At 51.3% G+C, this 16,861-nt stretch overlaps 1 protein-coding gene across 1 annotated transcript; it reads left to right on the top strand.

Moving 5' to 3' along the window:
* Positions 1 to 1,458: 1,458 nt before the first annotated feature.
* ITPKC (inositol-trisphosphate 3-kinase C) lies at positions 1,459 to 16,860 on the top strand. The gene is made up of 7 exons (XM_045846666.1): positions 1,459 to 2,755; positions 6,642 to 6,741; positions 8,619 to 8,832; positions 10,013 to 10,217; positions 12,363 to 12,464; positions 13,244 to 13,315; positions 15,413 to 16,860. The coding sequence occupies exons 1-7, from the start codon at positions 1,595 to 1,597 to the stop codon at positions 15,614 to 15,616; spliced, it is 2,058 nt and encodes a 685-aa protein (XP_045702622.1). The 5' UTR covers positions 1,459 to 1,594; the 3' UTR covers positions 15,617 to 16,860.
* Position 16,861: the final 1 nt, after the last annotated feature.

The following is a 16,861-nucleotide window of genomic DNA, read 5'->3' as shown; positions in this document are numbered from 1 at the left end:
AGGGGCGTTCCAGGCAGAGGGAACGAACAGTACAAAAGCCCTGTGGTAGAAGATGTCTCAGAGAAATAGTGGAGGCCAGTGGGCAGAATGAGTGAAGGGAAAATACAGAAGAGATGAGATCTGGAAGATAACTGGAGCCAGATTACATAGAGTATAGTGAATCATGGTGAGGACTGTGGTGAATGGGATGGGAAACACGGAGTGTTCTGAGCAGAGAAGAATCATAATCTGACTTAGAGAAAATACTCTTACTTCCAGCTCCTCCTGTAACGCCTCAGCCTCAAAAGCAAGTTACATCATCCAGTAGGGTCCAAAAGTTCAGACTTTGGGTTAGGTTGGCCTGAGTTCAAATCTACACAATTTAGATATGTGATCTTGGACTTTGCTTTACTATGCCTCTGTTTTCCTGACCATGGATAATGATGATCCCTACCTTAAAAGGTATGGGGTATAAAGAGGTAAGTACATTGCGTGGCTCAAAGCAAGTGCACAAATGTATACATTATAAATAAATTAAAATTCCCATAATAAGGGAATTTCCCTTGTTAATTTCCATGAGGGAATTATCATTGCTATATCCTTTTTACGACTGAAGAAACTGAGGCTCAGAGGAAACAAGTCTGTTGAAGCCAGGATTTGGCTAGGTTATCTTAGCTTCAGAGATAAGGCCCTGGCTTTGCCCCTCATCTAATCTTCCTCTGACCTTAAACAAATTCTTTCACTGCTCTGGGTCTCAACTTCCCTGTTGGTAAAGTGCTTGGCTCTTGTGGAATTGAACACACTTTTTTTTAAAAAAAGATTTTATTTACTTTTAGATAGGGAGAGAGGGAGAGAAACATCAATTTGTGGTTGCCTCTCGCGCGCCTCCTACGGGGACCCGGCCCGCAACCCAGGCATGAACCAAACAACTGGGAATCGACCGGTGATCCTTCAGTTCACCAGCCAGTGCTCAATCAACTGAGCTACACCAGCCTAGGCTGAACACACATTTTTCGAAACAATCAAATAATATTATGTATCCTTATTTTACAGATGACAAAACTGAGCCCTGGTAGGCAGTGTAAGTCACTCGTTCAAGGTAACACAGCTAGGAAGTGGGAGAGGCGGTTTGAACACACGTCCTTGGGATTCCCCAATCTTTGGAACATCGTCCCTGCCCTGTGGAAGAAAGGGCCCGCTGTTAGACCCGTCTCCAAGTTGTAAGGAGGCTAAATTGGCCACTCGAGGGTGTAAGGAGGTTAGCTTAATCGCAGGGATATAGGGAGGGGCCTCACGGCCCCTCAGCTAGAACCCCAGACCCACCCCAGAGGAGTACCAAGTGCTGGGAATCCACGGAGCTCAAGGGGAGGGGGCAGGGACAGGAAAGACCCGCCCCTTACGCCACGTCCTGTTAGGCGGAGCCTCAGGCCTCCCCGCCCCGCCCCGCCCCGCCCCGCCCCGGAGGGGGAGTATCGGTTAACCACTGCTTGGCCTGGTGGGCTGGAGATCCGCGGGCCGGAACCTGCCTGTCGGGGCTCCGCAACCACACCCCTCGTGGGATTTAAAGGGCCAGGAGGGGACGATTTGGGCCGAAATCCGAACCAAGGGAGCGGGCATGAGGCGCTGCCCGTGCCGGGGGAGTCTGAACGAGGCCGAGGCCGGGAAGCTGCCGGGGTCGACCGGCATGGGGCTGAAGGCGCCGCGAGGGGGGCGGCGGCGGCAGCCCGGGCAGCAGAGACCAGGACCCGGTGCCGGGGGCCCGGCGGGGAGGCCGGAGGGGGGCGGGCCCCAGGCCTGGACCAAGGGGTCCTGCCTTCATTCCGAACGCGAGAGGGCCGGCCTCGGGCCTGAACAGGGCACAGACAGACAGGCTGATCCTGAAGCAGCTGGCCTCCGAGCGGAGACGGAGCGGCCCAGCCAAAAGACGGGGCCAGACAGGTCCAGCCCCAGGACACATCCAGAAAGGAGGAGCCACTGGTCAGAGCTGGAGACAGCCGGGCCCTGGACGGAGACTGGGGCAGATGGATTTTGTACTGATCCACGCAAGTCCGATCTTCAGTGTCAGCCAGAGAGGGCCAGACCCTGGACACAGCCAGGCGTTGATGGGCCATGGACAGAGTTAGAAATACATGGGTCACAGACCCAGCCAGAGAGGTCCAAGCCCTGGGCTGATAACCGGTCTACCTACCAGAAGAGGTCCAGCCTTCGGACTCGGTCAGAGGGGGCCTGTCCCTCAACAGAGCCAAGTGTTGATGGTTCCTGGAGAGAACTGAACATCGATGTCTCCAGAACACAGCAGGATCCTGAAGACCCCTGGGCAGAGTCTTACACTGATGGCTCCCAGATACAACAGGATAGTGAAACAGCCTGGAAACAGGTTGGCACTGATGGTTTCCCAACACAACAAACTACTGATGGCTCCTGGGCACAGACTGGCACTGATGGTACACAGACACAAGAGACTCATGGACCCCAGACAGAGCCTGGGACAAACTGCCTTTTGGGGGACCCCAGCCAAGATGGCCCATTAGCAGAACGAGAACCTGGGGAGTTGGTGACTCACCTGTACTCTCACCTGGAGTATAGCTCCATGATCCCTGTGCCCCGCCTCATCATCACTCCTGAAACCCCTGAGCCTGAGGCTCAGCCAGTGGGACCCCTCTCCCAGGTTGAGGTGGGCAGTGGCGGCTTCTCCTCCGCCTCTTCTTTCGACGAGTCTGAGGATGACGTGGTGGCCGGGGGTGGAGGTGCCAGCGACCCCGAGGACAGGTCTGGGGTGAGTGGGACCCATCCTGCCCTTAAGCCACATCCTCTCAGACCCCTTGTCCCCCTGCCTTTCCTTTGAGAAGTTCTCTAACAACTACCAGCAATTTCATCTCCAGACACCTCTTCCATCCACTTACCTCCTCCCTCTGACAGCTGGGTTACTAACCTACTCCAGGCACCCTCCTCCTAATCTTCCTACCCCCTCACCCACTGCCTCCTCTTTCCCCCTCATCTACTGTGTCCAGTCCTGCAGTCTCAAATGGGTGGCCACTGGCCAACTTCATGCCACCCAGGAATCCTATGATGGTGTGAGTCTGCGTGTATATACACACATTTTTTTTTTCCAGCAAAGATCTATGACTTCTGTTGGATCCTCTGGACCGGGATGTGTGACCCCAAAATCTGAAGACCACTAGTTTAGGGGAGTAGAAAAGGTGGACTTTCTACCCCAAATTTCCTAGTTTGGTGCCTGTGGCTGCCTTAAGGTGTTCTGTGCCTTCACCAACTTTAGCCCATTCGCTTTTGTTGGGAGTGAGCCCCCAGCTTTGATCAGATTCACAAAGGGCTGTGTAAACCCAAAATGCTGAGGGACCCCCTGAATGTAACCAGGGATCCTCCAGTCATCACATTGTTCCCCAACTTCCCAGGGGGCCTAGGTATACTCTTGTTTACCTCCTCTATCCTCACCCCACCATGGGTGCGGTTCTAGCCTGGTGATTCAGGAGGGTTGGCAGGGCAGGTTCAGGAGAGAGCGAAGATTCAGATGTGGGAGCCTCCTGTGGGTCTGCCCGATGGGTCTTCCCATTGCTGTGGGGCCCCTGGCTGGAGTCCACCCTGAGCCTTCCTCACCCTGCATGCCTCCCTTAGGTGTGTGCTCACACATGTGGCCACAGATGTGAGAGGCAAACCTGCCTCAGCCTGCCTATGCCGGAGCAAGGGAGTTGACCTGTGGGCTGTCTGCCATTGCCATTCCCTTTGCCTGCTCTCTTACCTCCTTGGCATCTCAGAGCAGCTAAGCTGGAAATGTGGGAAAAAAAAAATCCATTCATGCTCAGCCCTGTGTTAACCTTGCTATATTAACTCCTTTAATTCTCACAGCAGCCCTAAGAGGTAGATGCTGTTATCACCTCATTTTATAGATGAGGAGACTGAGGCACAGAGCAGTTAAGACAGGTCTCCAAAGTCACACACCTTGGAAGACACAGAGCTAAGGTTTCAGACCCTTACTGAGGCACTTTTCTAAGTGCTTTATATGTGTTAACTCTTTTCCTATGGCAGCACTATGAGGTTGGGATTATTATTACTTCCATTTTACAGATGAGGAAACTGAGGCTCAGAGAGGTAAAGTCACTTGCTCAGGGTTGGCCAAGTCTGATTGGATCCAGAACCGAGGATTCTAATTCAGTTCTGGCTGAGTTTAAAATCCAGTTATTTTTAACCTCCGAGGTGTGCGGATCTGTCCCTAACTTACTTACCCCCAAGGTCTCCCTCTCTCCAGTATTCTCTCATCCTTCCATAACCTTCATGGCCCACCTCTGATAACTTTTGAACTTTGCCTGCTTCAGTGCCTCTGATGATTCCCCAGGGCCTTCCTGATAGCGATCAGGAGTTCAGTCCTGTGTTCAGAGCTTCCTGTCTCCAGGCCTCTTACCATGTTCAGCTTCCCTTCACCCCCCACCCCACTATTGTAACAAAGCCGGAGTACACACTGTTCCTCGAACACCCTGCGCCATCCTGCCTCCATGCATTGCTCAAGCTGCTTGCTGTGGAGAATAGCCCCACTTCCGTCTCTCTTCATTTTGAAATTCCATTTGACCTTAAAGGTCCAGCTAGTTTCTTCCTTCCCTCTTTCCTCCTTTCCTACATTCATTTCACCCTCCTAATCAGACAACAGACAGTCCCTGAGCCTCTGTTATGTCTGGCGCTATGTTGGCTTTGCTAGGGACAGAGCAGTGATTGAGACACTGCCCTCATGGAGCTCCCGGGGCCGTGGAGGAGACAGACCTGTCGCCAGTCTGTGACAGCTCAGAGCGGTCAGGGCTGAGATGGAAGAAGACCAGGGGGGTGTGGGAGTCCAGAGGAGGTGACTGGCCAGACCTGGGGTATCAGAGGGCTTCATGGAGGAGGGGGCATCATGAGACCATCTGAGGGAGCCCAGATTAGCCATCAGATCTAAGCAAAAAGAGAAGATACTGAATCTGCTTATAATAAAAAAAAAGGTTTCAACCAACCTCCTTCAACCCAAGCAACATTTTTTGAGTACCTTTTGTGTGCTGGTCCATGGGCTGGGACACAGTCCCTGCCCTCAGAGCTTGTTGTCTAGCAGGGGTGTAGTGGGGGTGTGCTGGGTAAGTCCAGGTCAGGGGGTCAGGCCAAAGGTAGAACTGTATGATTTAGGCAAGTGACTTTACCCCTCTGAGCCTCTGTTTCTTCCTCCATACAGTCAACAATTCTCCTGGGATTGTGTGTTTAGGATTAAGTAGGTTATGACACTGAGTCTTTGTCATTAAGCCTGGAATGTTCCAGGTGCTTAGTAAACAGGAACCTCTATTAATCACCTCCTCTCCACTCCCGGCAGCTGGAGGGGGTAGGGAATAAGCTCTTCCTGAATCCTGCAGTTTAACACCATGACTTTGCCTGACCTTTCCACCTCGATTAGATGTCTGCTGGTAGCTGGGCTCTGAGGGGGTGGGCGAGAGTGTGGCCTTGACCCTGGGATGGTGGGGGGTAGGAAGAACAGGCCACACAGCTTCCTTCCCTGGAGATGACCCATTCTCCCTACCTGCTAAGGGCCTGCCCTACGCTTAGAGCGAAGAATGAATTCTGCTCTGTGTGGATACGCATGCGTGCACCAGAGTCAGACACCCAGTCCCTAGAAGTTCTTGGTTGAGTCAACATGAAACAACTAAATCCTTGTTTCCTGTTTGCTTCCCTGGTTTTGTTGCTTTCTCTGTCTCTCTGTTGTTCTCTGCTTCTGTCTTTCTCTTTTTCTGTCATTACTTAGTATCTGTGTCTCCCATTCTGTCCTTCTGTATTTCTCTTTTAGTAACTCTGTGTCTGTCTGTTATCCAGAATATGTCAGGATTTGCTGCAGTAACAAAACCCCAAAACTGAGTGATTTGGAACAACAAAGGATGGTTCTTGTTCACACTTCACAGTGACCGTGATCAGTGGTGGGCGAGGGGCTGAGGAAGCCTCCATTTCTCTTCCACCCTTTTCACAACAGGGAAAAGAACATGGAGAGTCACGCGCTGGCTTTAAGGCTTCCACCCAAAAGTGACACTTCTGCTTGTGTGTCCCTGGCCACAGCAAATCAACACCCCTACGTGTGAGAGAACAGGGACATGCCTGTGAGGGGGAGGGCTGGTGAGCAGCTCTCACGACTGCTGCAGTCTCTTTGTCCATGTCCCTCTGTCTCTGTCATCACTCTGTCATCTGTCTCAGTTTCTTTTCTTTCTGTGATTTGGCCTCCATCCATCAACGCCTGCCTCTGTCATTATCCTGGGAAGGTCTGACTCTGTTTGGGGACAGAGATGAGGCTTTCAAGTTTTTGGTGTGTGTATATGCATGGCGGGGAGGATTGAGGGTTGCTTGTTACTGCAACAGAACCTGACCTGTCTTTACTCATTGGAGAAGGGCCAAGAGACTCAGATAGGAAGGAAGTGATGACAGGGAGAAATGGACACTCTTCCCCGCCTTTGTGGAGGCCTCTAGGAGAGTCTGTGATTGCTGGACTAGTGGGCTTGGCTCAACCCAACGAGCCTGGGAGCAGTGCTCCAGGAAGCCCCCGGCCTTGGAAAGGCTGCAGGTCCACCTTCTTGCCCTCTCCTGGCACTACCTGCATCCCCTTCTCTCCCCGGACTCATCCTGACCCTACCCTGCTCTGCCCCACACAGAACAAACCTTGGAAGAAGCTGAAGACAGTTCTGAAGTATTCGCCCTTTGTGGTCTCCTTTAGAAAACACTACCCTTGGGTCCAGCTCTCCGGACATGCTGGTGAGAGCAGGGGGCAGTGGATGGCAGGGTGGACAGGGCTGGGCAGGGATGCCTGGGCTGGGACAGAAAGCTGCAGAGGGGCTTGCTGTAGTTCCGTTTCCCCATCTGTAAAATGGGCTTTGTGCAAGTCCCATCTATTGGGGTTGTTACTGCAAGTGCTTAGTCCTGGGCTGGGCCATTTATACATCAGGGTTGAGGGCTCTTCCCTGTGATTCCAGTGTTGGTGTTGGGGTGTGTGTGTGTGTGTGTGTGTTCTCTACCCTAGAGACAAGTGGGCTGGGCTTACATCCTAGTTCTGCTCTTTATTTGTGGGTGACCCTGGGCAACTTACTTTCCCTCACTGGGCCTCAGTGTCCTTATCTGTAACATGGAGATAATTGTCCCTCCCTTGCAGAGTTAACTGAAGGGTTATTATCAAAACATATATTGAGACTGAGACATAGGCCCCTCATATATGGATATTGTTATTCCCTGTCCTCACCCTGTGTCCAGAGTTCAGGAGGCCCCCGACAACCCACAACTGTAATAATGTTTTCTCCAGGGCCTGGCACAGCACCTGCTGCACATAGCGGCACAATGCACAGCATATGCCTCACAGACAGCGTCTTTTGTGAAGGGCTAGATAATAAGTAGACTACTCAGCTCTTGGTGGCAGTATGAAAGCCGCCGTAGATAATACACAAGTGAGTGCATCTGTGTCCCACTAAGACTTTATTTACAAGAAGGCGCAGTGGGCTGGACTCAACACACCATGCCCACCTGCAGAGAGAGACAGGAGGGGAACCCGTTTGCTTTGTTCATGTGTAGATCTGAGTCAGAGAAAAGGCAAGGCCCCCCCGAAACTGTAAACACAGGCCTGGTATCAATGTGTGTCCTAGTTTCTATTACTGAGTTTAAAACCAAACAAGCAAACAGAATGCTCAAAACTTAGTGGTAGGTAAAAACCAAAACTTAGTGAAATAAAACTACCATTTTATTACATTCACAGAGTTTGGGGTTAGGGCATCAGACAGGGCGTGGCAGGGGTGGCTTACTGCTGCTCCACGATATCTGGGAACTCAGCTGGGCAGGCTGCAGGCTGCAAGCTGGAAACCTTTGGAGGGTCATTCAGTCACTTGCCTGGTGACTGTGGCAGACTGTTGGCTGTGTCTCAGTGGGGACTGCTGGCTGGAAAGCTTACGTGTGGCTTCTCCATGTAGCTGCTTGGGCTTCCTCACACTATGGTGACCTCAAGTAGCAAGATTTCTTAAATAGCAGGTCAAGACTGCAAAGACTGCAAAGTATCTCTGCCAACACACTGGAAGCTGCACCTCTTTTTATAACCTAGGGGAGAAGAAGGAGATTCCACTTCTTGCTGGGGAATGGAAAAATTCTAGAAGAGTATGTGGGACAGGAGTTATTATTGTACCATCTTTTGAAAGTATAATCTGGAAATACAATTCACCTCAATAAGAATTGTAATTCTAATCTTCACTATGTGCATGGTCCAGGAAATGCCAGATTTGTAAATTAACTTTGATAGGCCTCAGTCATTAGCAACTGGGACTTCAGGCAGAAGAAAATGCATAACTGCTCTAGCCAGTCCAGCTCTCCACTTAGATTGCACAAAAATTCCCACAGCTGATTCTGAGCACGCAACCCAAAATTACAAAGTAAATGAGGGCACAATCTGCTGTGAAGAGGACTGTGTTTAAGCAAAGAGTAGAAACGGGCCCTTGCCTTGCAGCCCCAGTGAAGATTTTGAGAGTCGCAGGGAGCGGGAGAAAGTATTGCAGAAGAGTCAGCACAATGACAGTGGCCAGCCTGATGCCTACAGGAGATAGGGGTGCTCTTGCTCACACAGTTTCTGACCCTCTCACTGACTGTGCTGCTCACAGGGAACTTCCAGGCTGGAGAAGATGGTCGGATTCTAAAGCGTTTCTGTCAGTGTGAGCAGCGCAGCTTGGAGCAGCTGATGAATGACCCCCTGCGGCCTTTCGTGCCAACCTATTATGGCATGGTGCAGAAGGACGGGCAGGCCTTCAACCAGATGGAAGATCTCCTGGCGGACTTCGAGGGCCCTTCAATCATGGACTGCAAGATGGGCAGCAGGTGTGGTCAGGCACAGCCATGAGGCACAAGTGGAGGGTCAGGGTGGGCATTTTTGAAGATAGGGCCAAGTCAACCTGTAAAGTGGTTGCACAGCCCTGGCTGCTGTGACTCAGTGGACTGAGTGCCAGCCTGCAACCCAAAGGGTTGCCGGTTTGATTCCCAGGCAGGGCACATGCCTGGGTTGAGGGCCAGGTTCCCAGTAGGGGGTGCTCTAGAGGGAACCACAGATTTCCCTCCCTCTTTTTCTCCCTCCCTCCCCCTCTTTAAAAATAAATAAATAAAATCTTTAAAGTGGTTGTACACACATTCCTACCAGCAGTGTGTGAGAGTTCCAGTTGTTCCATCTTCTCATCACCACTTGGTATTACCTATCTAATTAATTTTAGGCATTCTGGTGAGTGTTTCATTTTGACTTTATTTCTGGTTTTTTGATGACCAAAGAAGTGTTGAGCATTGATTGGCTATTTGAAAAGTGCCTGTTGGAATATTTTGCCCAATTTCCTCTTGGGCTTTTTTCTTTCTCCTACTTCTTTCTTTCTTTCTTTATTTTTAGACAGAGGGGAAGGGAGGGAGGGAGAGAGGGATAGAAACATCAGTGTGTGGTTGCCTCTCACATGTCCCCTACCAGGGACCTGGTCCGCAACCCAGGCGTGTGCCCTGCCTGGGAATCAAACCGGCGACCCTTTGGGTTGCAGGCTGGCACTCAGTCCACTGAGTCACACCAGCCAGGGCCCTTTTTACTGCATATTTTTCCCATTACTATTTAGTCCCCTATGCCTTTTCCCCCTCTTTCTTCTTCTTTTTTCTTTTTATTGAATTTATTGAGGTGACACTGGTTAACAAAATTATACAGGTTTCAGGTGCACAGTTTCACACCACATCTGCACACTGCATGGTGCCTTCACCACTCCAAGTCAGGTCTCTGTCCATCACCACTTATCCCCACTATACCCTTGTCTTCTTTTTGGTTTCAAATTCTTTATATGTTCTGGGTGCAAGTCCTTTGCTGGAGATGCACATATACCTACACACACGTCTCCAACCTCCCATTTCACTCTCTTAATATTGTCTTTTGATAACACAGTACTTTTAATTTAGTCCAGTTTGTCAATTTTTTTCATTATGGTTAGTAGCTTTGTGTTTAGGAAATGCCTACTTTGTCCCATTCTCTGTGTCCCAGGACCTACCTGGAGGAGGAGCTGGTGAAGGCTCGAGAACGGCCCCGGCCCCGGAAGGACATGTATGAGAAGATGGTGGCTGTGGACCCCGGGGCCCCCACCCCTGAGGAGCATGCCCAGGGGGCTGTCACCAAGCCTCGCTACATGCAGTGGAGGGAGACCGTGAGCTCGACCTCCACCCTGGGCTTCCGGATTGAGGGCATCAAGGTGAGGTCCAGGAGCTGCTAGCCTGTCACTGGAGGTCTGGGAACTAGGCCTAGGTAGGGCTTCTTGGGGAGCAGGGGTGTCAGGGAAATTGGACAAAAGCAAGATATGGAGGGAGTGCAGGAGACTGCAGAGGATGACAAGATCGGGCCAGGAAAGGTCTTGCTTCCCTCATCCCCACATCCATCAGCGACCGAGTTTTGTTTCTCTCTCTGAGCACCCCAATTCCATCGTCTTCCCTCCCTTCGGCCCTGTCTGGGCCTGGCTCCGTCTTCCCTTCCCCAGCCTCCTCAGTTGCATCATCCAGTACAGCAGCTAGAGCGGGACCCCTTCCCCCTTATGGAGAAAGATTTTCTTCTTCCTTTCTTCCTTCTTTAAAAAATTTTTTGTATTGATTCTAGAGAGGAGGGAAGGGAGGGAGAAACAGAGAGAGAGAAACATCAATCGGTTGCCTCCTGCACATGCCCTGACTGGGTGTCAAACCTGTGACCTTTTGGAAACCAGCCAGGGTGCTTGCTTTCTTTTTGTAAATTAAATCTAATTGTTTGAATAAGTATTCACACTGTTCAAAAGTCAAAATAATATTATAAAAGGGGGTATAGGAAAAATCTCTCCCCCAACCCCACTGGTGTCATTCCCATTCTGTCCCTTTGCCCCTCCCTGTTCACAGGGCACCGCTCTATCAGCGTCTTACATTTCTTCCTGCAGATACACACAGCTGCATGGCATGTCCCCACATTTCCTCCCTTTCTTACCCAAAGGGCAGCATTGTCCTAGAGAGTTTTCTATATCATTCCATAGAGTCTCTTTTCTTTCCTTTTCCCTTTCTTCCTCCCTCCCTCCCTCCTTCCCTTCCCCCCTCCTTTTTCCTTCCTTCCTTCCTTCCTTCCTTCCTTCCTTCCTTCCTTCCTTCCTTCCTTCCTTCCTTCCTTCCTTCCCTTTCTTTCATTCTTTCTTTCAACTGCAATAGCTCTTTGTGGATGTGCCACAGTGCCCTATTGATGGCTACCTGGATTGTTTCCATGTTTTCCATTACAAAAACATCTTGGTGGTGCAGTTTACAAGTGTGGAGGTTTAGCTGTGGACCAGACTCCCAAAAGCAGGACTACTAGATCAAATATGAAGTGCGCTGGGAATGTTGCTAGAGAATGCCACCCTTCTGTAGGTGCTGTACCACTGTGCTTCCCACCAGCAATGTGTGAGAGGTCCTGTTTCCCCACAGCCTTGCCGGATATAAGTTGTTTATCCAGCTATGTCATTCTCCTATTTGAAACCCCTCCATGGCTCCCTAGGGCCCTCAAGAGACGTTCCCTGGCCTAGAGGGCCCTCCAGGGTCTAGCCTCATCTTTCATCCCTCTCTTCCTCCCTGCCCACCTTCAGGCCGCAGTGAAGCACTTTATTTCCTTGAAAGGGTCCTGTTCCCCTGGTTGGCTCCCAGTCTTTTCCTGTCTCCTTTTAAATTTCACTTCCTTGGGAAGCCCTTCCTACTAGATGAGAACCCTCTCTTTACCTCCTCATAACTTCCTGTACTCCTTCATTATTCTTATCTCCTTTCGTGATGCTCTTCTTCAGTATCTGCTCCCTCATCTGACTGTGTCTGTCTTGTTACCTCCATGTTAGTAGTGACCAACTGGCACAGCACAGTTGTGTGACTCAGGTGGCTCTCTGTGCCCCTCTCAGACATGAAAAAGAACATTAGCCTCATTTACTGAGTGCTTGCTTGCTATGTGCCAAGCATTCTACATACCCAATGTCCTCTCATCCTCACACCAGCTTTTAGCAAGTAGATACCGACACAATTCCCATCTTTCACACAAGGAAACTGAGGTTGAGTCAGGTGAAGTGACTCACTTAATGCCACCCAGCTTGGAAGTAGCAGAGTCACAGTGCAAAGCCAGATTCACCCCCTTCCAGAGCCCACTTGACTAGACTGGCTCAAGCAGGGGGTTCAAGGTTAGACTTGGAAGGACTAGCTGCTCAGAGTGTGCTTTGGGGCTGGGTTGATCTGAGCTGGGCAAGCGGGTTGGCTTCTGCTGAACAGTAAGTGAGTATGGAGGCAGTAGGTGGCCCAGGAGGTGCCTGAGGCTAGCTGGTGTTGGGCATGAGAAGGAAAGTAATGACACTATGCCTTCAACCCTTGCTCTGCAGAAAGCCGATGGGACCTGCAACACCAACTTCAAGAAGACACAGGAACTGGAGCAGGTGACAAAGGTGTTGGAGGACTTTGTGGATGGGAATCGTGGAATCCTGGTGAGTGGGACACCCATGCCCCAAATTTAGCAGTTTAGGGCCACTGCCATTGTTGTTGCCCCCAGTGGTGGTCTTTTCCTCAGGGCCGAGGTTGGCTGATACTGGCTGGTGTTGCTCACCATCTGTGGTCACGGGTGGCTTGGCCAGGGCTGGCTGGTCCAGATGGCCCTGCCCACTTGTCTGGTGGTCTTGGATCGTGACTTGGCCACTTGTCTCTCATGATCCAGCAGGCTCACCTGGGCTTGTTATCACAGTGGAAGCAGCTGGCCAAGAGAACAAGTGAAAATGCAAGGCCTCTTGGTGGCTAAGCCACCATTACTTCTGCTGTGTTTCTTAGCCAGAGCAAGTCATAACCAACCACACCTTAAAGGGGAGCAGACTCCACTTTTTAAAAATATTTTTAGTGATTTGAGAGAGAGAGAGAAATGTTAATTTGTTGTTCCACTTATTTATGCATTCATTGGTTGATTCTTATATGTGCCCTAACTGGGTATCAAACCCACAACCTTGGCACATGGGGTGATGCTCTAACCAACTGAGTTACCCAGCCAGGGCCAGACTCCACCTCTGGGTGGGAGGAGCTGCTAGGAAGTATGGGTATTCAGTGATTTACTAACCTTACCCCTGTCTGCACCACCCCAATGTATCCAACCTCCCCTCCCACTTTCCCCACAGCTCCCCTTACCCACCACAGCTGGTATAGGATAAGGCCAGGTCCCAAGGCGGGGAAGGGCCCCCAAAGTCCCTATGCTAACCAAGAAACTCTCCCTCTCAAACAGAGAAAGTACGTGGCACGCCTAGAAGAACTTCGTGAAGCTCTGGAGAACTCCCCCTTCTTTGAGACCCATGAGGTGCGAGCCCCACCGCCATGGGAGCAGAGGGCCCTGTGTGTGTGTGAAGTGGGGGTGGGTTGGGGTCCAGGTCACACTGAGGAGAAATTGCTGAAAGAATTAAGCAATTAAAATGAGACTCCATATTTGGGGGTCTGCTTTTTCACAGTAGGCAGTACAGGGGATTTCAGGGAGGTGGGTCAGTGAGGAGCATGGACTTGAGCCAAGCAGCCTGGGATGAGGTTGGCTCTGCTATGTGACTTCTCAGCTATGTGACCTCTCAGGCCTTGGTTTCCTACTAAGGTGGGAAGGAGCAATGCTACCTTCCTCACAGGGCTGCTGAGGCGTGAGACGAGCAACTGTTGAGTGCCATTTGGAGCATGGAAGTGCATTTAACATCTAGCTCTTTTTTGTTTGTTTTTGAGAGGGAGAGGGAGAAACATTGATTTTTTTGTCCCCCGTATTTACGCATTCATTGGTTGCATCTTGTATGTCCTCTGACTGGGAATTGAACCTGCAACCTTGGTGTATCAGGACGATGTTCTGATCAACTGAGCAACCTGGCCAGTGCTAACTCCTAGCTCTTACAGTTACTTTGTAATCATAATTTTTTACAGTTATTGTTATCTGCATTCCTTGTTCAGTGGCTCTCTCCCTCACCCTCTCCCTCTTCTGCAGCCTGTTTCTTCGGAAACATTCATCACTCTGGGGCTATCTCAGAGAGTCTGGCAAATGGTGATAGCACCTCTTGCATCCTTTCCTCCCTTCCTCTGTACAGGCTCTTCCCACACCCCCACCCAACACTGCTCACCTCCTTCTTCTGGTATCACTGACTTCTGGGAGAGCCCTGATCTGAAAGTCCGGCTGGCCTGGGTTTGGACCCCAGCTCTGCAGGCCCGTCTGCTGGCCTGCAGGATGGGGTCAGGAGCACCTGCTGCATCCTGGGCCACCTGAAGGTTAAGTGGATTAACAGAGGGAACGTGTAGCCCACAGGAAACCCTCAATGTGTGCCAGCTGTTACCGTCACGTTTCTTATCAGAAGTCACCTTCATTGACCTTGTCACTGCCTTTGTGCTTTACAAGTTGCAAAGAGGAGGCCAGGGTTGGGGGGCACACATCTCATCTGTCTTTGTGTTTGGTGTCATCCACTCGGTGACTTACATTTTAAAAGATGAGTTGCCAGCATTTAAAATGTGAGACTTTACACCCAGATCAGGGTTTCCAGTTTCCCTTGGTACACTGGGAGACGTGGTAACACTGGGCCACTTGCCACATCCCAACAGCCCCCCAGAGTGGGGTGGCATCTGCCTCTACTCACAGACACCTGTTCGAGACAGGCACCTGCTATCGGCCCCTGTCATCTGGGCTCCCTGGGCTCCCTGGCAGCTGTGGGGTTCCAAACCAGGTTAGGAAAAGGGAGGGTTGTGCAAACATGGAGTTAGGTGAAGGCAAGGAAACTACTGTTTCTAATTAGAAAAACAAAAGCAGCATCTTTGAGGGCTGTGGGCATGCCCCACAGGCCCTTGCTAAGTGCACGGATCATGGAATGCTGTGGACAACCCCAGCAGGTAGGGCTGTGGTCATCACCTCCATTCTACAGATGAGGAAACTGAGGCCCAGGGAAAGGAAGCCACTTGCCTGTGGTTACCAGCAGCAATCTGCCAAGGCTGTGTAGTTGCTAACTCTTTCCATAGAGAAGGTGTGAACCACTTTCTTAGTCCCCACGGGCCTCTCCTGACCCATTCAGGATCCTACAGGCATTTGAGTTTGTAACTCAGCTTGAAAATGGATATCAGTTAACATCTGTGCATTTGCTATATTGGCACCTGTTTTAAGTGCTTTGTGTGGATTAATTCATACATATAATATGCCCAGCAACCTTTTAGGTAAATGGTACTATTACCCCATTATTCCCACTTTGTGTATCAGGAGACAGAGGCACAGAGAAGTTAGGTCACCTGCTCAAGGCATAACAGCCAATGAGTAGCAGAGCCAGGATTTGAACCTAGGCAACTTGTCTCAAGTTCATGCTGTCACCCACCCTGCTCAGATGCCCCCTTGGGGATGGGACCTTCGTGATGCTTGCTCTGTCCCTGACTGCTGCCTGTCTCCCTGCAGGTGGTGGGCAGCTCCCTTCTCTTTGTGCACGACTGCACTGGCCTGGCCAAGGTTTGGATGATTGACTTTGGCAAGACAGTGGCTCTGCCCGACCACCAGACACTCAGCCACCGGCTGCCTTGGGCTGAGGGTAACCGTGAGGACGGTTACCTCTGGGGCCTGGACAACATGATTCACCTTCTTCAGGGGCTGGCCCAGAGCTGACCCACTTGCCTGCTGCCAGGTTTATTTATTGGATGGTACTCAGCTGGCTGGAGGAGCCCCGAGCTATGCAGGGGCCTGAGGTCGACCATGGAGGTCCTGACCTCCCAGACAGGAGAGGTGTTGTACACCACCCAAGCCCAGTGTAGAAGATCTGAAGGGCCTTGGAGACCAGGTAGTGTCAGCTCTTTCCTGATACTGGGTTTGTAAGGGCTAGAGAGGTGACGTGACATGGCTGGATCCCACTGAGTCAGAACCAGACTGGGTCCTCTGGCCAGCAAGGAAGATTCCTGAGGTGCCGCTGGAGGTAACAAGTAAACCACACCCTGAAAGAACACGGTTCAGATGCTGCAGGGTGCAGGGTGTGGGCCTGACATGGCTATTACCATATGAATGACTCTAATCAGGGCTCGCAGGCCTCCTCCTGCCACCAGCAGGCTCAAGGCCAGGGACCAGGCAGCTGCTTCTGTGGTGCTGGGAGGACCAGATTGCTCTGTGGACAAATGCTGGAGCCAGCGTGTCTGTCTGGAAGCGTTATGGCCCATCACTTGGTCGGGGCCCTTCAAATGCTGACTGGAGGGAGTGACGCCATGGGACTGGCCTGAGAGCTGACGCTGCTCTCCTGCCTCTGCTCCTGGGAGAACTCTGCTGACACCCTGCAGACCAAAACCGCAGCCACATCCCGTGCCAGCTCTGCGACCAGCACAACCTCATTCCTCCTCTGGTGCCACCTCAGCCTCAGGACTTCCCATGTCCTCCCCTTACCCTTTTAGTTGCCCTTTATTTTAGCTGAGGTGGCAAGAAGGGCTTTCAGGGGCAGGGAAACCAGCTTGGGTATCAGCGCTGCCTTTCTTGAGTATCCCCCATCCCACCCTCGGCCCCTGCTGTGAGAAGTGCCTGGCTTGGGCCAGATGCTCAGGGTGGGTGGGGCTGCTAGCTGTCACCACAGGCTCACAACCTGTCCAAACCAAAGACCCCAGCATCCCGAGGTGCGTGGTGCCCCAACGCACTGTTGTACCTGTAACTGGCCTCCTGGCCCACGGGGCTGAAAAGCACCTCTGGAAGTCAAAGCTCTAACATGGTCTTCCAGCACTTGGGAGGCACACTCGTTTTCTATTGACCTTTATACTTATTTATGTAAGTAGTTGTTAGACAGATGGGGCAGTGCTGGGGACCTGGCGGCAACATCCCTGAACTGCCATCCCCTCAATGACGACTCCCCAGTAAACAGGACGTTCAAAAGCCAAC

Source organism: Phyllostomus hastatus, unplaced genomic scaffold, assembly GCF_019186645.2.
Source record: "Phyllostomus hastatus isolate PE091 unplaced genomic scaffold, TTU_PhHast_1.1 phas_contig_5, whole genome shotgun sequence".
In the NCBI taxonomy this organism is placed as follows: domain Eukaryota; kingdom Metazoa; phylum Chordata; class Mammalia; order Chiroptera; family Phyllostomidae; genus Phyllostomus; species Phyllostomus hastatus.
This window is presented reverse-complemented; position numbering and strand designations above follow the sequence as displayed.

Excerpts from the sequence above, each read along its gene's own strand:
- ITPKC (XM_045846666.1), top strand. The coding sequence starts at position 1,595 with ATGAGGCGCTGCCCGTGCCGGGGGAGTCTGAACGAGGCCGAGGCCGGG. Across the intron at positions 10,218-12,362 it reads TCCGGATTGAGGGCATCAAG|AAAGCCGATGGGACCTGCAA; the intron begins GTGAGGTCCAGG and ends CTTGCTCTGCAG. Across the intron at positions 13,316-15,412 it reads CCTTCTTTGAGACCCATGAG|GTGGTGGGCAGCTCCCTTCT; the intron begins GTGCGAGCCCCA and ends GTCTCCCTGCAG.